At 37.5% G+C, this 22,582-nt stretch overlaps 1 protein-coding gene across 1 annotated transcript in view; it reads right to left on the bottom strand.

Moving 5' to 3' along the window:
* Nucleotides 1–29: 29 nt before the first annotated feature.
* The window catches only part of LOC128994259 (AP-3 complex subunit delta-1-like), a 34,426-nt gene continuing 11,873 nt past the window's right edge, over nucleotides 30–22,582 (bottom strand). Inside the window, exons 8-26 of the mRNA XM_054418673.1 lie at nucleotides 20,672–20,721; nucleotides 19,559–19,608; nucleotides 19,130–19,178; nucleotides 18,321–18,466; nucleotides 17,510–17,658; nucleotides 14,474–14,698; nucleotides 13,766–13,916; nucleotides 12,623–12,846; nucleotides 11,679–11,835; nucleotides 10,917–11,037; nucleotides 10,218–10,339; nucleotides 9,670–9,782; nucleotides 9,391–9,487; nucleotides 8,931–9,093; nucleotides 7,716–7,876; nucleotides 6,959–7,105; nucleotides 5,157–5,294; nucleotides 2,943–3,122; nucleotides 30–2,276 (exon numbers count right to left, since the gene is read on the bottom strand). Coding sequence (XP_054274648.1) covers nucleotides 2,067–2,276; nucleotides 2,943–3,122; nucleotides 5,157–5,294; nucleotides 6,959–7,105; nucleotides 7,716–7,876; nucleotides 8,931–9,093; nucleotides 9,391–9,487; nucleotides 9,670–9,782; nucleotides 10,218–10,339; nucleotides 10,917–11,037; nucleotides 11,679–11,835; nucleotides 12,623–12,846; nucleotides 13,766–13,916; nucleotides 14,474–14,698; nucleotides 17,510–17,658; nucleotides 18,321–18,466; nucleotides 19,130–19,178; nucleotides 19,559–19,608; nucleotides 20,672–20,721 — 2,653 coding nt within the window. The 3' untranslated portion in view covers nucleotides 30–2,066. The remainder of the gene's footprint in view (nucleotides 2,277–2,942; nucleotides 3,123–5,156; nucleotides 5,295–6,958; nucleotides 7,106–7,715; nucleotides 7,877–8,930; nucleotides 9,094–9,390; nucleotides 9,488–9,669; nucleotides 9,783–10,217; nucleotides 10,340–10,916; nucleotides 11,038–11,678; nucleotides 11,836–12,622; nucleotides 12,847–13,765; nucleotides 13,917–14,473; nucleotides 14,699–17,509; nucleotides 17,659–18,320; nucleotides 18,467–19,129; nucleotides 19,179–19,558; nucleotides 19,609–20,671; nucleotides 20,722–22,582) is intronic.

Below are 22,582 nucleotides of genomic sequence, written 5' to 3'. Positions count from 1 at the left end.
GGTACCAAATTACTAAAATAAACAATATATTAAAAAACAAAACTCATTTATTATGTATATAAATAACAATTTCAGTAATTATATAAATAATTGTAGTAATCATGTAAGGAAATTAATAGAACGTTATAAATAAATTGCACTAGTATACAGATTCATCATATTTGCGTAACCAGGCTTGTTATAAGGTTGATGAGAGCCAAAGCTTTTTGATTCACTTACTTACTTTTTGATACAATTACGTAACAGCTGCTTGTTTGCTTTAGCAAAATTAAAAAAGTTGTTGGAAAACGTTTTGAGACGTTATCTTAAGATAAAAAGTATTTTAGTTTTCTAACTAAGTTTGCATAGTGGTGCATTATGACAACAAATATAGTTTATCACATAGGCAAAAAAGGTTTTTCAATCTTCGCTCTTTTTTTACCTTGGCTTCTCCTTGCTCGTGCAACTTGAGCTCGGTTTGAAAAGATTCACTTTAGGCACCAAAAATATTTGACCATAAGTTTGACTTAATTTATATTTATTTAGTAAACATTATATGTTTATGTATAAAAAAAACTAACAGCTAAAAATGTAAACAAATGAACACATGCCTGTGAAATTATTAAATAATTCATACTTGCATATCTGCAATGAAACTCATATACTTAATATTTGACTATTTCAGTCAACCGTTAATTTTTCATAGTAGCTTATCTATAAAAATTACAAATCCCAACCAGAAGGATAGCAATTGGTTTGTGACAATGATTGATTTAATTTTTATAATACTTCAAGTTTTGATAAAAGAAAATACAATCGACAGATTGTTTATAAGATACCTTATCAAACGAGTGTGGGATTAAAATAAAATATTTGTTACTTGATAAGTTTTTTGAGACTTTTGGAAGATGTAACTTAGCCTACTATGCAATTTTGCAGGTTTCCAATAAAAAAAAAAACTAAAAAAATTGTTGTGAAAAAATACAATAAAACAATGTTCAACTTTTTCATTCATAATTTAAATTATTTCACTTTGATATATTTATTTGTATTGTTAATATAATGATATGATAAAACGTAAATCATTACACGAATAAATGTTTTTACTATAATGGATTAAAACTAATAATTTATTCATATGTACAAAAACAAGATTAAGACACATTTTCTAATAATATAAATCTATATAATAACAAGAATAGAGTACATTCGATAACAAATTAAACCAAGAAATACACCTCAAAATAATATACCGAGCATTCAATTATGTACAAGATAGTAATGCATACATACAACAGTATAACACCATATAAAATATTGGAATGTGTCATTCATGTATTGGACATATAACCTCAAGCATACCGAATTGAGAATATTATAAACAAATACTTTAATTTGCATTCATTGAGGTGGCATTTTTGTCCTTTAATCATAACACAAAATAATAAAAAAAACTGCTTGCTTTTGGACTACTTGCATTATTGAAGTACACTTGCATGGCATTGAATTTTAAACTGATCTTTTTCAAATTTTAATTTTACAACTTTAATAAAAATAATTAGTTTAATTAGAAGTTTTAAATAACGTAATCAGGCAACATCACTATTGTAAAAACTGTTACAGATAACATTTTACTCATTCTACTACTTTGGGAAGTTATCTTTGTCTTTGACAGAACAATTAAGTTAAATATTTCCAGCCTAAGAGAAGTTGAAACTTAAAGTAACAAGTTATCAAGAAAAAAGTAATGAATACACATTTTGAGAGACTATCTTACTCATGAACAGATTTCCAGGCAGATAATAGCACACAAAAAGTTCACAATGATTAACTTGATATTTTGGCTCTAAAGGGCTTCCTTAAAAATAAGTAGTAGAACAGTTACAAAATTTGTTTGGTTTTTTAAACTGCCATTCTACTACAGCCCCTTCAGAGGACGAAACGTTGGACTTTTTGCATGCTATCTGGAATGTTTTTTCATGATTTTGATCTACCGGTATCCATTCCTTCCTCAAAGCATTCCTAATCCTAAGCCAAGCGTTCTTTCTTCAAAAAACCGAGTTAGTTAACAGTTTATCTAGAGGTGGTCAAGTGGACAAGATAGTTTGTATCTCGATGAGCAGTGACTGAGCCAAGCTCTCGGAGGAACTCTTGGCTTGGACTGTGAGTTGTTGCGGGTCTGACTTGACTAGTAGACAAACCTGGTGTCCCGATAAGGAGGTGGTGAACAGTGAGGCAGCTTGATCTACTTGCTCTACTACAGTCAGACGACATTTGGAGCTCACTAGACTCACCATCTGTGTAACAGCAACGATGCATGTCAAAGTTTAGCAGGCGTTGATCATAGGAGGGGGGAGATATTGTGAAGAGGAAGTGTTTGGCAATGTTGTACGATTTGGAAGTGTTGTTGAACAAAAATTTTTCGTGACCTACAGTGGATTAGGTTGGTGCACTTGGACTGGGGTCAGTTTTGTAGTGGTGTGGATTGGAGGATAGGGTAATGCTGGGGGAGCTAGAGCCCAAAGCCTTTGGCGTTGAGTCCATTTAAGACTATTCAAATTTGGGGTTAAACGTATTTTATCAAATTGGGGTTTAAAATTGTACACAGTTCTAGTCTACTTGACCTTTTTGTCCGTTATTAATTTGTCTGCTTTGTATTATTTAATTTGTGGGCTAATCAAGTTGGGTTTTGTAATCGAGTTCTGAATTCAATTCCTGAGTTACATCGCCAAAGTAACAGTGAGCCGGGCCTCAACCCTGAGGTTACCTACTTTTACAGCATTATGAAAGAATCTGATTACGAATTAGTTATAACATCCTACCATTCCACGACAATCAACCTTTTTCACCATGTCAGAGTTTTTAAGCTTCTTACCCTTGATAACTTTCAAATAAAAATATTTAAAGTTGACATTTATACTTTATCACAAAGTTAGATTTTTCAATTTAAATCTTTTTCATACCTGAGGAAAGTCCCTAGCGACCACGGGACGTAGTGTGATACTACTCTGGTGCGTCAGTTGACCTTCGGACAGGAGACTAGAGAACGCATCCTGGCTTATCTTGGTATCTCTCAGGAAAGCCGTCACTCCAACTTGCAGCCAGAAGTCCACCTTGTCTTGGACAGCGCTGCCATCTTGAACCTAGAGGAAAATACTGTTTAGACAAAACATGAATGGCACATTGGCTGTCGAGCACTACTAAACGATGCATTTTTTATTTGAAGTCTTCGGGGTCATATGTTGGGTCAAAATCAAGGGGTAGCGGATTTTTATCCCCCTGGAATTTTACCCCCTGGGCAAACAAGACGTCACAAACCAGGGGGCAAAATTCCGGCCGCGAACTTCTGAGTTTCGCGACATCAGCTCGATGGATTAAACGCGAAATTAAACATATATTTTCACGGTTGGGAATTTAATCAGAACACATCAAATTATAAAAACCTAGAGTGTACGGCTCGGAATTTTACCCCCGGAATTTTACCCCCCGGAATTTTACCCCCGGAATTTACCCCCAGATTTTTACCCCCCGAAATTTTACCCCCGAAATTTTCCCCCCTGGCCAGATATATAATTTAGTGAGAATGAATAATTATCTTCATTCTGTTTTAATTTAATAGTAAACATTTTATTATTAAGTAGCCTATATTAATTTATTTGTAACATTAACTAACCGAACAGGTTTTTAATTTTAATTTTAAGATTCTAGTATTAGGATTCGATCTTTGAAGCTAACAGTTGGTTAATATGACGTATAAACAATCAACTGAATGATAATTTTTTCGAACATTTCTTTACAAAATAAATAAATAAAGATAGTCTACTAAATAATGAAATGTTTACAATTAATTAAAAACAGAAATAAGAAAATCAAACATTCAATTTCTAAAATGGGCCAGGGGGTAAAAATCCGGGGGTAAAAATCCGGGGGTAAAAATCCGGGGGTAAAAATCCGGGGGTAAAATTCCGGGGGTAAAATTCCGGGGGGTAAAAATCCGGCCCGTACATCTTCAGTCGTCTAAACGCTAGTTATATGGATAGGGGGTAAAATTCCGGTTTTTATTGATAATCTAATTAATCACGCTCTGTCTATTTTCATTAGACTTCCAAATCCGCGGGGGTAAAATTCCGGCCGCGAACAAACTTTTGGCCACTCAGGATACTACGTCATAGTGACATCAGCTTTGCCGAGGGGGTAAAATTCCAGGGGGATAAAATTCCGGCGACTCAAAATCAATCTTCACCTTATTTTGGAACAAGACAAGTGAGAGAAATTACGAAAAGAGACGATTTCCCTGCTAACGCAGAATATATTCACGATTTTACCTCAATTTTGGAGGAGGTTCATGATGTGCATGATTCTCCATGGCTGTAAAAAAAGATGTTCACGATTTCACTGCGATTACAGGTGACGGTCATTCTCAGTATAACATTATTATCTTCCTATGAATTTCCTAAAAATATTTTGGTAAGGACATGAAGTAAGGACAAGAAAAATTTACCAAGACCTCTGCAAAATAAAATATTTTCAAAATCTCATTTTGTTGTTTCAATTACCATATTATTTTATATATAGTACATTATTTATCATCAACTGTTGCAAACTTAAATACAATTAATAGAAGTCCGATTATCCGTGCCGCCGAATTAATCAAGGTAATTACACTACTGAATATAGCCTAGTCGTTTTTTTTCCAATTTTGTTCCAGGTCCACAATATTAATAGCCGGGGAAATGCAGTTCCACCGGTAATAAATCGGTTGTTGGTACAAGTTGGTAGAGAAATACCTTTTTATTTGGTCATAAATCACTTATTACCGTAATAATAAACCGTATTCTCAAGTTTGAATTTGATTTTTGTCTAGTAATAACCTATAATTTTTACCGCTGTGTTATCCAAGTTATTGATTATCCGAGGTAGTCTCGGTCCCATTTAGCTCGGATAATCGGACTTCTACTGTACCATATAACATTTAACTCTTTTGTACTAAAACTACCATAACAGTACACTACAGTCTCTCTAAACAGTCTCTAAAATTATACTGTATTGCTAAGCCGTTCTGACCCGTATTGTAAAACAAGGAAAAAATCATTTCCCTCCCCAAAATTCAAAATTGATGTCCTAAAGATCTCTAATATTTGTCACTAAATTGTGACAGTGTAGTTGTATTTTTTTACCTGATGTATATAAGTCAAAGTCCCTCTGACTTTATGAGGCCTCGTCGTGTCCGCCACTTCCACCAGTAACTGAGCCACTTCACTACTGTTGCCGTTCACTTGGACCCGCAGCTTTCTGCTCATCTCGTCTTGACCGTTCTGTAAAATATCACATCTCGTATTCAATTCCATTATACAAGTGTAGAAAGGGAATGCAATCTTATGTCATTGTTTCTTAAAACTATTGGATATAACTAGCTAATTAATTTGATTTACAAGCAATGGTAAGGGAAATAAATTTTTTCTTTAGGAATATGGTCCTAATTATTTAGCTATAACTTATAAAAATTACAATATAGCGAGGTGAAAATAAATAAACTACCAAATGACATAGTATAGAAAGTTCTCAAAGATTACGAGTGATGAAAGTTATGAACCGTGTAAAGTTTCAAGGATTAAGAGTCACAAAGTCTAGATATTAATGACCAGTGTTCCAAGCAGGATTACCACCCTTCCCCGATTCTGTAGGGACAGAAAATTTGGCCTGTGTTTATTGCCGTGTCTTGGAAGGAAGGGGGGCCTGTCCTGATTTTTTCCTAACCAAAGGTGGCAACCCTGGTTCCAAGGCTAATGTTACTGAAAGGCTATTGTTACTGAACGTTTAAGAGCTAGAAGATTCTAACATTAAGTCAGCAAAAAAGTATAACGTTCCTTTATATACCTGATAATATTCGTTTATATCTACTTTTATAATACTAAAGTAGATCCCATCAACATGGACCAACTATTACCTATTTAAAAAAAAAAAAAAAAAAAAAAAAAAAAAAACATAGATGATGATCAACTTAAAGGAGTGTAAGTACTACCGTATATACATTCTTGCTCCTTTGCTTTAGTGACCAAGACAGTTGATGTAACAAGATTACTTACTTTACAATTAGTTGTCCTATTTGTTTGACTTGGTTAATGAAGTTGGAGTATTTAAACAGAAGCCAGTATTTTACATCATCACGGGGGCAAAATTCAATTATTTTTAGGTACAGTAGAACCCCTCATATCCGGCCACCACGGGACCAAGCCCCTGGCCGGATAACGATTTGGCCGGATAAACCAACCTACTATGAAAATGACAATTCATACCTAATAATAATAGGTAATCAATATATGCAATCAAAAGTATAATTTAATTCTGTTCTGGGATCATTTTTAGAAAAATAATCATGTTTGTAAAAAGGAAAAAAAATATTTGTAGGTTAAAGTCATTACTGTAAGTAATGAATGTAGGCTACAAATATTATGATTCCAGGTAACAAAACATATTAAATGGAGGTAAAAATGACAATAAATTGTACTTAAAGATCATTAGGACTTAAATGGTACTTGCATTTCTACTCAACATTCTTAACCATTTTGTGAAATACAAAAATTAATGTACTCGTACTGTACTGTACTAAACCCACTTTGGAAATAATCAGCCAACTGATCAGAGGTTAGGCCTACTAGCTCAACTGAGTATAGTGACTCAGCAAATAAATGTATAAACAAACAGATAAATAATGAGAACACTTTATTTTATGACTTAAGCAGTCACAAAGACTAGTGCTTGTATCTAAACGTCTGTAAGGTGTGAGAAAAAATTTTGATATTGGCTTCCTGGAAGGGGCCGGATAAACAGAGGACCGGTTAAACCAAGGCCGGATATGAGGGGTTCTACTGTACATGGGTACTTCAATCCATAGACAAAACTGATACCAAATAAATATTTAATGTATCAGTGCAGCAATATCTAGATGCTGACAATCTTTAGAAGCTAACCAACTCACCTGTTGTACAAATTTGATGTCTTTCGAGTGAGACAGAGTAATCTCAAAGTCCCTCATAGAAGCAGAACTATGGTTGGCCAGACTGAGTCCCACACAAACGTAAGGACCAATGTCCGGTCTGTCGTCTTGAGCCCTCACCTCATAGTCCTGAGGAAAAACATATAACAATTGGTCAGAACAAAAAAGAATAATAAACAATATTCAACTAAGAACTAGCCACTACTTAGCTTTAAATACTTATTAATTACTAATAAAATATATTAAAAAAAACTGAACATAAAAATGGGTTTTCTGGAAAAATTTAGAGACATTACTCATTATTTAAGAACAAAAACACTAAATAATAACATTTTTACTTGTATAATATGTAAATTTTCCGTTTATTTCAAGTATAACAATTGTTAATTTTGAGTTTTTTAACCACCCTAGAGGACAGAGTTAATTGACCTTTCATTGTTTTCAATCTAATTCTTAGTCAGCCTTTTTTCACCTAAGGGATTCTTGACCCCAAATATCTATTGAATATTAGTGTGGTGTGTAAGATACCTTTAGTAACTTAGTCACTTACAAAGATTAGCTGCCAAGCCTGGAAAAATTTACTAAAGGACCTAGTTTTAAATACCCGGTATTCAAAAACTGATAAAAATCTTTCTCAAGATTTAACTGGCAATCTTTAACCACTTTTCGGTCGGGACTAAAACCACTTAGGTATAGCTAAAGCGAACTCCCAACATGAAATGATCACAAAGCCACTTACCACAGTCAAGACCTTGTTGCAAGCTAGCCTGGAGATAACAGGTTTGTCTGGGATACAGAAGATCTCCTTGGAAGGAGTTGATATTCCCAGAGCCTCTTCATATCCTTCCTTCAGCTTCACCAACTCATCTTCGCCTCTGTGTCTCTTCTTGTCCTTCTTTGCTAAAAACATCAACAAGATTAAGATGTAGCCAATATGACATCTGTTCAAATAATCACCAAGTGTGACTTTAAAAATGGGGAGTCGTGCACAGTAGACACTCCATCCCCCTGTTAAAAGTTGTTGCAGGTTTATACCATAGTTGGATTGAGCCAATAAAATTGTGCTGAAGTAAATAAATAGCTGACTCCTCTTCTACCAGTGATTTTTTTAACAAACCACACTGAGAGGACCTACAAAATAAACTATACCATCTTTTGTGCCTCGCCAATTATAAAAACTAAGAGGAAATAAGATTTTTGCAGTAGCACACACTATGAAGTAGCTCGTTCAGCTATGTTCAATTTGAATGAAATAAATGGTATCAGCAATTCGAGACATACTTTCTCCCATCAGCATGTCAACAACCCTTATTGTGGGTAAGTGGTGGGAGTAACTATATTTTATGGGGAAAACACAAAAGTTGCAATAGCTTTTGAACAGTAATTTTTACAGCAATCGGAGTTGAACATTTTGTTATAAGGGCAAAGGGCTAACTTAAAATACAATATATTGATAAGGTAAAACCTTTAAGATATATTTTTAGAAAATTAAATTTTCCAGTAACTTATTTTATGGGAAAATTACCATAAAAATCAACATTTTTCAATAAATGAAAAAAATGTGATGGATTGGTACCCACATACCATGTTTCATCAAAATCAGACCACAGATGTTGGTCTGTAGCTCTGTACACATCCACACACACATACAGATATCACTTTGAAACTCACTGTTTTATGTTCAGGGGGACTCAAAATGGATCTTTTCTACCCGAAACTCAAACTTGAACATTTTGACAAAAACAACACTTTCTCCATACTATGTATATAGGGAGAAAGTAAAAATCAGCTACCTAGTTCCTAGGGATGTTCATCCTAGTGTATCCTAAAGTGAATGGCGTCGCATACAACTTAAAGAATTGAGGATATGAAATATGATGGTCATAGGGTTGTGTGTCTCCATACAGTATGTTGCTACTATACTATATCTTTCTATAAGGATTGCCATACTTACTCTTTGACGATGAGTGTTTTTGCTTTTTTGGTTTTTCACTTTTTTCTACGCTTTTCTTCGACTTAGTTTTCTTAGTTTTATGACTAGATGTGGATGGAACTTCTTGGTACTCGGATGGAACTTCTTGGTACTCGTCGTTAAATAACAACATTGAAGGCACTTCCTGAAACACACATTTATTTAAGAAAAAATCAGTCTATGTAGTTTAAAGATATAGATAGGCATGGGAGATGAACATCAATAGGTTTGCATCATTATGCTTGCAGTTGTAAATTGAGTAACTAACTTGAATAATAACAATATTCGGTCTCGTTTTTTTTCTTCCACCTCCAATCGTTTGAAAGCCTCCATGAAAACATCCATTGAATTTGACTACCCCTAGTTTCAGTGCCCAAGATATTTTGCAGCTATTAAACAAAATTACTAAAAGCATAACAATAATATTTTTAATTTGGTTTACCTTTTCTTTCTTTTTGGACTGGCGAGATTTAGGAGGGTTCGGAGTATTTGTAAACCTATGTTCTAACACTGGAAGCCTCTCTTCTTCTCTCAACGGTCTGAAACAACAATTTTATATGGTGATTCAGGCCACAAGACAATTCTGGTCATTGAAATTCCAATGCAGAAATAATTCATGTACAATGGTTAAACTATCATCTATCTGCGATATATATATCTACTAGTATTCTTTTCAAAGACAATATTATAGTAACACAAAAAGGTTTGTGGCTATACTTACTCATCTAGATTGATGTCGAGAGCTCTATGAGGATCGTCGTGGTCCCTGGCATCACTGTCACCTCCGTCAGAGTCTTGAGCTCCCTCAGGCATTTCCCCGACCCCTCGGTTGACCTGCGGAAAACACCCACAATGAGCACAATGAAGCTAGCACTCCGCATAGCAACGCTGGTGGCGCTGCCTACGAATTGACAGGCAAAGCTCTCTCAAAGTACTTAATGCTTTTTACCATGTGGTTGGCATTCTGGGTTATAGTAGTATGTTTTCTGTGCTAAGGTTCAAGTGACTAAAACATATTAAAAAATAATAATATGATAGATTTTTTTAATGGGAACATTGGGCACTTCTTTCTTTTTTAAATCAGTTTACATAACAAGAATGAACAGCTTATGCCCTTGACACGGGCTGAATATTTTTGTCACAGGAATAAAAAGAATTACTTAAACCTGGAAACTCATAAATTAAAAAACGTTTTTACAGCAGTGGCTAAATATACAGCATTTAACAAGCCTTTTTCTAAAGTAGGGATAAGATTGACAGCTTACTCACCTCAACTGGAATAGGTTCCACAGTCTCCTCGTCTGAACTATGATCTTCCACTTGTCCTGTACTTTTCTTCTTCTTGCGTTTCTTAGACTTCTTTTGCGTCCTCTTGTTTTGGTAAGTGAGACCTGTAAAATGCATTATTAATTATAATTATCGATTATCAATCATCGAGATGTGGACGCCACCTAGGTGCGTATCTAACCCGAATATGAGTAAAGGATGAGTGTAGAATGGTGTGAGATGATCTGTGTAGCTTTGTTACTGACTAAGATCAGCTGTTTGATTAGCCAAGATCATTAATTTATTTATAAGGAACAGCCGGATCCAATTTCCAACCATCATAAAGCTTACTGACTTTTCTCAGGATGAAACCGGCGCTACCTTTTGATTGTAAGGCGAGCACTATAACCACTCGGTTATTGATCGGCTATCCAGCCAATCAAAAGATTTAAAGTCAAAAAAATAACCAAAATGAAAATTATTACATCACTAAAATTTAAAGCGGCTATAAAAAATCTACAGTGATTAATTTTACCCTCCATTAGGATAACTTAGAAGGCAACATATCGTGTAACCAGTGATAACAGACTACAAACTCAACAATGTGAATTGTTCAATATCAGCTGAATTTACATTGTAGGTACAGATTATGTGTCATAGACATTTTGTAAATTGTCTTAAGAATCTGGATTTTTTAGTTACCTGATGTTATTTTCAGCGGAACCTGCAGATCTATTGGAGCAACCGGGATGTTGGAAACCGAGTCAGTCATCTTGAGATAGTGAGGATTCATAGATTGTTCTACCTTCCTTGCCTCCCTCATCTGCACACACAAGATGTCATAAGAAAAATGAGATAAGCCTCTCCAAGATATTTTCAGTACGGAAGCTTTGAAAAATGTGTGCCACTGCTTTGTTGCTAGTAAATTAAGGTAGAATGAGGAAACTTAACCATTTAGGCCCCAAAAGCAGATGCACAAGGTCATCACAAGGTAAGAAAAAACATGGTTAAGGCCCTGTATTATCTCTGGAGTTCAAAAGGGTAAGGCTATCAATCTAGCATTTCAAAACAAGAATCATGAACATGACAGTAAAAAAGCAAACCATAACGAAGCAGCATTATAACATAATGGTCACCATCTTAAAAAAGTCTGTAAAAATAAACAAATCTTTAACTATCAAGTCTGGACACTAATCTTAACTAAAAAGTTAAAGAATTAGTTAGCAACAAATTTACCAATAAAAATTCCACACAATGTGATGATTTTTTAAATGTTTATCCAAACCCATCCAACATGTAAATTTACCTTTAATAGTGTGTCAAATTACTTGGCAAAAGGATTAGATGCATGTCAAAAGGGTAAAGATTAGTACAGTATTATATGCTCTCAGAATTTTTTTTGGTATTTTTTACTTGACAAGAAGGTAAAAAATAATCAACAAAGAGCGTATTTTTCAAACCAACCTTTTTCAATTGTTCTTCAGTAGGTTCAGGATTACTCTTGGTCTCTGATGTTTTGATGAAGATGTCAGCCACTGGGTTGGTTGCCTCTGCTTCTTCTTCTTCCTCCGATTCTGAAGAGGGAGGCGGAGGCTCATTGATCCAAGCGTCTAGGTCCAAGCTGAAACAAACATCAGGAGAAACTATTAATAAATTTAACCTAGGCTGTGGCAAAACCTAACAGCTGTTTGATACCTTTCTAATACCCATTACAAAAAAAAATACTTTGGCCTTATGGTTAGGGTCTGTGGGTCCCCAATATTTTTGGGTAAAAAAATGGAAAGGGTCTGCGATCAAAAAGTGACAATTCCATCAGATTTTTATACGTGACGTTTACTGTTATGCAGTGATTGTAGGAGACAATAATTTTGTTGCTGTGAGCACAAATAAAGATGTTCTTCAATTATCCTTAAGCTCTGTAAATTTTATAATTTTAATTTTACCTATTCACGATTTTGTTGTGACCTGCCAAAGATGTTCATGATTTCACCAACAATACGGGGGAGATTGCGGCAATATTGTACTAACCGATTTCACTAATGAAGTTATTAAGTAAATTGACAGGAAAATAGGCTTTCCTTAGTAATTTCAATTCTTTAACAGTTCTTTAACAATTTCCTCAATAATTTCTAGCAAATGCCCTATCTTTTAACCAGATAACTAATGAAGTTAATTTTATCAATGATTTTCAAAGCAACCCAATCTTATCCCGGCCTGATTTTGACCCGAGAACCCAAAGCCAAAATCTTTGACCCAACTTAAAGTAAAAAAGTGCTACAACCCCTAGTTATTAGTACTGATTAGTGATAAGATAAACCATTCAACTATAAATTAAAATTATTATTTTGTTCTTTTGACACTGGCATCTATTCTATATGACACTTTGGATTTGATACAAGTATCCTTACCCTTCGGGTATTTGCACTTTCTTCTGTGCCTTAGGAGCGACTGGGTTGAGTTCTCCACTGAAGAGTGCTGCAATATCTGCAGCAACCTGTTCAACATCTCCCTCATCCTGCAGTCTGCTGCGTACCACCTGCAGCAGCTGCACAGCACTACTGGCTCTCTCCTGTACCTCTAGATCAGCACTGCTCACATACTGCAGTAGCCCTTCAATCACCAGGTCACACTCCTGGTAAGATAACACAACATGAAGAACATAAACGATTATTAGTATTTCATTACTTTACCGATTATGATGGGGATGCAATTGGGTCTGCTAAGATAGTGAATTTCTTAGCAGATGTGGAAAAAAATCTGCAATCTGTAGCGATACTGGGCTCATAGGATCGAGTTGAGGCTCAATTCCTGTCAATTATGAGAAAAATCTTTTGAGAAATGGTTTAATCACGAGAAACTTTTTGATGGTTGGAAATTGACTGTTTTCGATCATTGGGCTTTTAAAAAGTCCTAGTTAAAGGACAAGTCAATCTTAGTAAAGGAAGCGGTCATCTCTTTCATAAATTATACTTACATGACAGGAGATAAGGGGATAATGATAATGTCTCCCAGACAGTGGGGGATGTTCAAGATTGAGGGAGATATTCAAAATGTCACCACATTCGCTGAAGAATGAAGATGATCATGATAGTGAGACAATAGTTAGGCTATAGTCATTAAGAGGCTCAAATCTTTTTTTAAAGTTGGGCTTGATTGAAAATATCAGGCTTGCACATCTCTAGTGGAAAAAAGAGGATTCAAAATCAAAGCCATATTTTACATTGGCCAACTGTAGGGTAAGATTGATGAAAATACAATAATGTTACTTCTGACATTAGAAGCCACATGTATCAATATTGTTTCCAATTTTCAGTTAACTCCTTTTTCAATTCAAATGAGGCATCAGACATTGTAAAAGTTTGCCTCAACATAAAAAACATATTATTGTTTGTACACTCATAGAAAAGTCCATACAGACAACTTTTACATTGTCCAAACAAGCTAAAAACAAATTTTAATTAATCAAAACAATCAGAAAAAGCACCCAGATAGTCTTGGGAAAACACCTAACCTTTAGAACACTATTAATCATACATTTGATGAACATATACCTTGATCGCCTTTTCCACATCAGACTGGCCCAAGATCACTGAGAACACTTTCAGTATATTCTGCACATAGAACGCCTGTATATGGCCAGGTAGGGCATTCACTCTGCCACTCAGCATGGCTTGTAACGTGGCTTCTGGATCTGTCAACTCCCTGCAACACCAATAATTACATGGGTCATGTTCTGAGTAAAACAAAAAAACTTTTAAAGCAGAATACTAAGTGGAGAGAGAACGTTCCCAAAGTTGATATGAAAATGTTTGTCATCTATGTACAAAAACTATACAACATTCTTAAGATAGTTAAAACATGTTGTAAGACTTTTCTACAAATTGACCAAGCACCCTATGAGGTTGTAAACCCCATTCTAGGCAAAGGAAAGTAAACCAGTTATTTACAGACTTAAAGGTTGGATTAGATATATAAAAGACCGACACACCAGGTGGTGTAGTTAAACTACAAGTGTAAAATGAAAGAGATGACAGCTTCCTTAACTAAGATCAACTTGTCCTTTAACCAGGACTATTTAAAAACCCAACGATCGAGAACAGTAAATTTCAAACCATCAAAAAGCGTCTGATTCGTCTCATTATTAAACCAACAAATTTTTTATTACTAGGTTATATCCACTGATTTCTATGATTGCTACCCAGCTATTTTCAGTCTTGAAAGGGTTAGATAACGTTTAAGTTCCCCCATGATCAACTCACGTTGCAAACTCTCCCGCGATCCAGGCGGCAGCGTACAACACGTCGGCCATCTTGGAGCCAGGTTGTGTGAGAAGGTGAGTGTTCTCCAGCAGCAGAGCCATGTGCCGTACAGCGTATCCACGGATAGCCTGCACTCGGATAGCGACATCCAGCATCTGTGTGGCTACTAGTGGTCCGTGTTGTGTACCTTCCATCCGGGTCAGCTCTACTAGGACACTCACATACCTGCGGGATAAAGTGGTGGTTAGGTTTTACATGTTCTAAACAAAAGCAACATGAGTAGTTTTGGGAGGATATGTTAGCTTTTGGCTAAGACTATGATAAGGGAGAAGGAATGGATAGATAACCATAACCATTATGGATAGCGTTTAATTTAACCAAGAAAAAAGCTTTAGATTTTTACAAAGTGTGTCACAAGTGTTATCAGATTTGAAAGTGTTTTGAGTTTGAATCTGTATAACATGTAAAATGTTGATTTAGTGGCTCATATAGGTACAATTTTAACAATTTTTAGGGCCACCACTTTTAAATTTATAAAGTTTGGTAAAAAACATGTTGGAAAACTTTTAATAGGCTAAAAAAAATAAAAAAAGTATGTTACCAAATAGTTTTCCAAAATACTACTCCAAAACTCTCAAGTTGATTGATTTGAAAAATAACAAAATTGTGGATTAGGGCTAAACAACTAAAATTGGATTATGGCAGTTACCAAAAAAGGCAAACAACACACGGTTTCGGTGCAATCAAAATAACTCGCGGTCATGATTGCCGTGGTCACGGCACGATAGTTGGTATAACTCCAATGTCAAGGAGTGATCGTCAGTATGACTACAGGGTAACACCGCGATCGTGACTCCGCGGTCACGGCATGATCGTCGGTATGACTCCGCGGTCACGGCGCGATCGTCGGTATAACTCGCGGTCTCGGCGAGACCGTCGGTATGACTCCGCGGTCACGGCGCGATCGTCGGTATGACTCACGGTCTCGGCGTGATCGTCGGTCTGAATCCGCGGTCACGGCGTGATCGTCGGTATGACTGCGGTAACGGCGTGATCGTCGGTTTGACTCCGCGGTCACGGCACGATCATCAGTATGACTCCGCGGTCACGGCGCGATCGTCGGTATAACTCGCGGTCTCGGCGAGACCGTCGGTATGACCCCGCGGTCACTGCGTGATCGTCGGTATGACTCCGCGGTCACGGCGTGATCGTCGGTATGACTCCGCGGTCACGGCGTGATCGTCGGTATGACTCCGCGGTCACTGCGTGATCGTCGGTATGACTCCGCGGTCACGGCGCGATCGTCGGTATGACACCGCGGTCACGGCACGATTATCAGTATGACTCCGCGGTCACGGCGCGATCGTCGGTATAACTCGCGGTCTCGGCGAGACCGTCGGTATGACTCCGCGGTCACGGCGCGATCGTCGGTATGACTCACGGTCTCGGCGTGATCGTCGGTCTGAATCCGCGGTCACGGCGTGATCGTCGGTATGACTGCGGTAACGGCGTGATCGTCGGTTTGACTCCGCGGTCACGGCACGATCATCAGTATGACTCCGCGGTCACGGCGCGATCGTCGGTATAACTCGCGGTCTCGGCGAGACCGTCGGTATGACCCCGCGGTCACTGCGTGATCGTCGGTATGACTCCGCGGTCACGGCGTGATCGTCGGTATGACTCCGCGGTCACGGCGTGATCGTCGGTATGACTCCGCGGTCACTGCGTGATCGTCGGTATGACTCCGCGGTCACGGCGCGATCGTCGGTATGACTCCGCGGTCACGGCGCGATCGTCAGTATGACTCCGCGGTCACGGCGTGATCGTCAGTATGACTCCGCGGTCACGGCGTGATCGTCAGTATGACTCCGCGGTCACGGCGTGATCGTCGGTATGACTCGACGGTCAAGGAGTGATCATTGGAATGACTCGCGGTCACGGCGCGATCGTCGGTATGACTCGACGGTCAAGGAGTGATCGTCGGTATGACTTACGGTCTCGGCGTGATCGTCGGTATGACTCCGCGGTCACGGCGTGATCGTCGGTATGATTCCGCGGTCATGGCGCGATCGTCGGTATGACTCCGCGGTCACGGCGCGATCGTCGGTATGACTCCGCGGTCACGGCGCGATCGTCGGTATGACTGCGGTAACGGCGTGATCGTCGGTTTGACTCACGATCACGGCAGGATCGTCGGTATGACTCGCGGTCTCTGCGGGATTTTCGGTATGAATCCGCGGTCACGGCGTGTTCGTCGGTATGACTCCGCGGTCACGGCGTGTTCGTCGGTATGACTCCGCGGTCACGGCGTGTTCGTCGGTATGACTCCGCGGTCACGGCGCGATCGTCGGTATGACTCCGCGGTCACGACACGATCGTCGGTAAGATTCCGCGGTCACGGCGTGATCGTCGGTTTGACTCACGATCACGGCAGGATCGTCGGTATGACTCGCGGTCTATGCGGGATTTTCGGTATGAATCCGCGGTCACGTCGTGTTCGTCGGTAAGACTCCGCGGTCACGGCGCGATCGTCGGTATGACTCCGCGGTAACGGCGCGATCGTCGGTTTGACTCGCGGGCTCGGAGGGATCGTCGGTATGATTCCGCGGTCATGGCGTGATCGTTAGTATGACTCGCGGTCACGACATGATCGTCGGTATAACTCCGCTGTCACGGCGTGATTGTCAGTATGACTTGCGGTAACGGCGTGATTATTTTATGACTTCGCGGTTACGGCGTGATCGTCGGTATGACTTGCGGTAACGGCGCGATCGTAGGTATGACTGGCGGTCTCGGCGGGATCGTTGTCATTACTCCGCGGTCACAGCGCGATCGTCGAAATGACTTCGTCACCTGCGTTGTCACTCGCGAAGCGGCAAAATCTACGACGATGGGATCAAATCCCATCCTGAAAAATTCCTGAATCAAATGTAATCCTGTCCCAAAAAATGGAAATATTTTGTCCCGAAAATTTCCCGAAATTTCTAACTTGAATAATACATTAATTTGTTAGAGATGATATGATTTTCAACTAACCACTCAAAGTTGGTGATATACTGGTAGTTGTTCTGTGAGCAGATGTCTATGATCTTGGACAGTAGCTCGTCTCTGTAGGTCGTACCCTCTGCTTTGTCCATGTGAACCATCAGCTTCTTCACTATCTCCACCAGTGTCTTCTTTGACACCTAGAACACAGAATAAATATAGACATAACGTAAAATATACTGCAAATAGTGGAAGTCGTTAATTTATTCAGTGATAATGGCATAGACAAATATAATAAATATAGACTGTCAAAGGAAGGTTCCGCAATGTGCCGCTAGAGCGTGCTCAGTGTTTGATTTGCTGCCGTTGTCGGCTCCTCGCTGTCTGCTACCAGCACTAACACTCTTGCAAATGAAATGCTACCGAAGTAACAGACCTACTTTTCAATATTCCTTTACCTCCGGCTTAACCGTTTGCAAATTGCTGTGGCTCTCCAAGCGTTTAAGTTACTGCTCAATATTAATTAAGTCAGTAAACTCCAATCCCCCAGATTCCAGGATTTCCGAAATTGGCAACACTGGTCCCAAAAACAAGTTGTCATGGCAACAGTTGCTATCACTTTAGCCGCAGCAGTGTTTGCCATACCTTAGCACTCCTAGAGGTGGACACCAGAACATATGCAAACCACAACACTAGTGTTGGTCTCTGTTTAATTATTTTTGCCCATGATAATAATTCTCAATAGCTTGTGTCTTGTTCACTAATTGATTTTCAAGACTACAAATTATTTGTGTTCTGAGTTTACAACCTAATTCTCTCAAATAACTTAAGGAATTATAAAGTAACTATATGAATCACTGACCATTCCATAGAGCAGATCCAATGCTCGCAGCCTGATAGATTCGTCCTTATCATCTAGACACTGCATTACCAGATCCTTATGTGATTGGACAGACTTAGGGTGAGACTTGAGTATCTTGGACATGGCAAGTAGGCCTAGGTACTTGACTGAAACATTGCACAAAAACAAGCTGAGTAAACACTTTCCTGTCAAAACTGGAGATTTTGGAGAACTCCAGGGAATTCGGAGTAGAACAAAGAATTCCAAACTTTAACTTTAACTGACAGACTGTTTCTATTCAATCTTGTCGGGTTTGTTTGTTGAGGTTTTTTCCGAAGCAGTCTAAACACCTCGAGTCTACGATACTGATCTACTCTTTAAAAAGTTCTACATCAGGATAAAATATCTTTGTTATGTTTAGCTACTATTTTGTGTATATAGGACTATATTTTTTCAGTCATTGTAAAGTAGCTAAACTCTATTTATAAAAAAACAATGCTTAAATTCCATACTAAATTTTTAAAGACTTGCTTTGAAGTTTGGTAAATTTACCTCTTAAATTGGGTTGAGATATTTTCCACGGTTAAACTTGTGCCTATTCAATTTTGAAATTGGTAGCCTATATAGGTCCTGTAATGATAATAAGATAAGGCTGATCTGGAAGATTTATTTTGCTCGAGTTATTTGTATCATAAAGTTATCCTAGCAGTAATTTATTTAAACTTATAAACGTTTCGTTTTGATTCTGTATTTGATTCAATCTGTAAATGCTTAATAATCAGACGATAAGGCTACTTAAAATATAAGGCTAAACTTCAATGGCTACTTACGGTTTTGGTCTGAATCTTCAATGAGGATCCTTAGTTTCTGCACACAAAGCTACAAAAACAAAACACTGTTATTTTGATGATAATTTAAGATGTGCACACAGAAAATTTAGTACTGTAACGGTGTTGGGTTTTAAAATTTTGCAACCCACCCCCACCAAAATTAGAATAGGCTACTATATTAAAATATGTTTTTAGAGACAATTTTTGAAAATAATGAAAGCAAGAGAAATAGAAAAACTAAATGTTATCAAAAAATTTTTTCGGATGTATCAACACATTTCAAATTTTTCAAAATACAAACACCTAATTTTAATTTTATAACTGTCCAGTTACCAGAAAGTTTATCCTTGCATTAAAACAAATAATTTATTGTATTATTAAATTGTATGTTTACCTTGCTTAAATACAATATTTGATCAGGAACCTTACCTGAATGGAGGCACTGTGGTTGGGCATTCCAGAGGAAATGGAGATAAGAACTGAAACAGTTGAAAAAATCTATTAAAAAACCAAAATGTATTATCAGCTGTCTGAAAACAACCAGATAAACAGTAGACAGAAAATAACACATGTGGGAAATGAAAACAATCGGATAAACAGTAGACAGAAATCTACCTCCTGTATACATACACCTCCTGGTTAATGTACCGGTATTATACTTCAATTCAAATGGTTTACAATAACTGCTTTTAGTAATCCTTGGTTGCTGTGGCAATTAGTTAGTTTCGGCTCTTTCTCTTAACCATCATCAGGCCCCCGGTTCATAAAGAGTCATGTCGTAACTACATTTGAAGGTCATTAATAGTGTTCAATAAAATAACAAACAGACAAGAACTTGAAGAAACATGAACGGATATACTTAAAAAAACACTGAATAAAAAAGTCATTGCCATTTTTAAGCGAACACACAGAGAAGTAAGGTACAGAGAAAACATTCAATAATACAAGTAAGTGGTGTCTAGTACTAGTGCTGGTGTAAAGCGCAAAGTACAACACCACCCCCTCGCCCTCATGTACTACAATGCTCAGGATGGAGGAAGACCCGTGCCCTGTACGATAGGAATTTCCGCACAATGCTAGTCGCTCAGGCTCTACCTTGCTCGTCACAAGTATATTTCCAGCACAACACACTAGAGCTAAAAGCGCACAGTTGTCCCATTAGCAGATTTCACCTTCTCTGTGGCAAACGTGACCGTGCTGAAGTAAAGTATAGACTAGTGGTCAAGGTGGCTTATGTGAATGTCCTTTTGTTAATTTAGTGTTCTTTGTAAAAGTTGTATGTTTTATTTTTTTGTCTGTTGTTATTACTATTGAACTACATTAACAACCTTCAAGTAAGCGTGACTAGACTCCTTATAGGCCTGATGATGGTCCAGATTAAGAGCCAAAACGAGTTGCCTACAACAACCAGGGATTACTATATAGGTATTGTAATCTATTTTAAGAAAGCTTTTCGTTGCCAACTTCTTTTAAGTAAAGGTACAGTACAATAACAAAATATAATAAGTAATGGAAAATTTTTAGGCCTATTCAAATAGTTACCTGCAATTACAGTGTTGATGCACTCATAGAGCAGCGACATAGCCGAGGTGCTGAAAATATAAATACATGTAAAATGACTAACTCAATGTGTTAAAAGTCAAAAATGGAAAGAGAAATAGACTAGATACTGGGCAGAAAATAATTTAATTATTCACAAATGAAAAGTTACTCAATCATAGTAAAATGCTACCAAACTATTATTCTGTAATCACAACATAACAATTCATTCAAAAATCATATGTCTCAAAATTATTAAAGTTCATTTTCATAGCAGCTGGAAAAAGAGAAAATATAATGTAAAACCATAGATTATTTAAATGAAATGTTTGAATACTATATCCAACATTCTCCCACCTTTTGACTTGCAAAGTCAAAATATTAATTATTGCTTCCCTTCAGGTAACTTTGTGGTGGTCTAATTTTTCTTCACACCTTCTACCACTTGTTTATCTTCTAGCTTTTAAACACAGTATCGCTTGCATTTGACACATTTGTCAATAACTAATTTTACTGTTCTTCTTCCACTAATAATCCAAACTTCTTCTCTGAGAATAGATAACAATCCTTGGACTCCAACATGTGAATTTTCTTCATGTTTGTATTGTATGTATCTGTGAACAACAGGATGGTTATTCGGCAATACGATGGGAAGATTAAAATTTCTACTATCAGGTCTCTCTGTGATTTTTGTTTTTAACCTGAATAAGCCATCAATGTCTTCAAACGGACACAATGAGCTCAATTTTTCATCCTTGATACTATGGAAAGCGTCTTTCTGAATAAATTTAAACACTTTATTTTGAGCCTTAATCAATTCATCAACCGACAATCCTCCTGATATCTTTTGTTTAGACAAATTTGTGTTACAACAAAATCTCAAAAACCAGCCTACCAACCTGACGATTTTATCAAATCTGGAGAAATATCTGTAATACCAACAATCTGGTTCAGGTTTTGAATTAATCAGAATCTTTGTAGTTGATTTGATCTTCCTAAGTTCAGAATTTACTTCTTTCTCATCACAATCATCACTGAAGTTTTGGTTAGGCCACAAGTTTGATGAGTTTCTTAGCCATTGTGGTCCCTCCCACCATTTTGACTCTACTAGCTGCTTAGGAGAACATCCACGTGACGGCAAATCAGCTGGATTCATATGGCCTGGAACATGATTCCAAGATTCGACGCTACTAAGGGATCTTATTTCCTTTACTCGGTTCCAAACAAACACTCCCCAGTAATCTTCTCGACGAATCCATGACAAAACGGTGGTTGAGTCGGTCCAATAAAATGTTTGACATTTTCAAATCCCATACTCTTTAAGACGTTGTCAGTTAGACGAGCGCCAATGGTAGCCGCCAATAACTCCAGTTGAGGAATAGTCATCTTCTTGACAGGTGTAACTCTACTCTTCGCTTGAACTAATTGAACTGTGACAAGTCCATTAGATTCACCCCTCAGGAAAACCGCGGCCGCATAAGCGTCCTGGCTTGCATCACAAAAACAGTGAACTGTCCAAGAAATATTCCCTCCGATTTCATTTCCAAAATATCTTGGAATTTTCAAATTTGAAAAAATCTCAAGTTGCTTTGCCCAATCTAAAAACAAAAGTGTTATCTCTTCTGAAACCTTGTCATCCCATCCAATTTTACTTTCCCACGTTTTCTGCAGCAATATCTTAGGCAAGAGTGTAGCAGGACAAGTTATACCTATGGGTTCAAACAACTTGTGAGCAAAAGACAAAATAGATCTCTTTGTGACTATTTCAGGCTCTTTAAACTCAAAGTTTTCATAATTCAACTCAATCATGTCAGTATTTTTGTTCCAATTTAAACCTAAGATAGGTGTCAAAGTAGAATCATTTTTAAAACTCTGAATTTCTGTGTACTCCCAACTCCGAAGACAGAATCTAGC

The sequence above is a fragment of the Macrosteles quadrilineatus genome, unplaced genomic scaffold, assembly GCF_028750875.1.
Source record: "Macrosteles quadrilineatus isolate MER2022 unplaced genomic scaffold, UCM_ALF_1.0 Scaffold_5__1_contigs__length_97177068, whole genome shotgun sequence".
NCBI lineage: Eukaryota > Metazoa > Arthropoda > Insecta > Hemiptera > Cicadellidae > Macrosteles > Macrosteles quadrilineatus.
The sequence above is the reverse complement of the archived record's forward strand: the minus strand, read 5'-3'. Positions and strand labels throughout refer to the sequence as shown.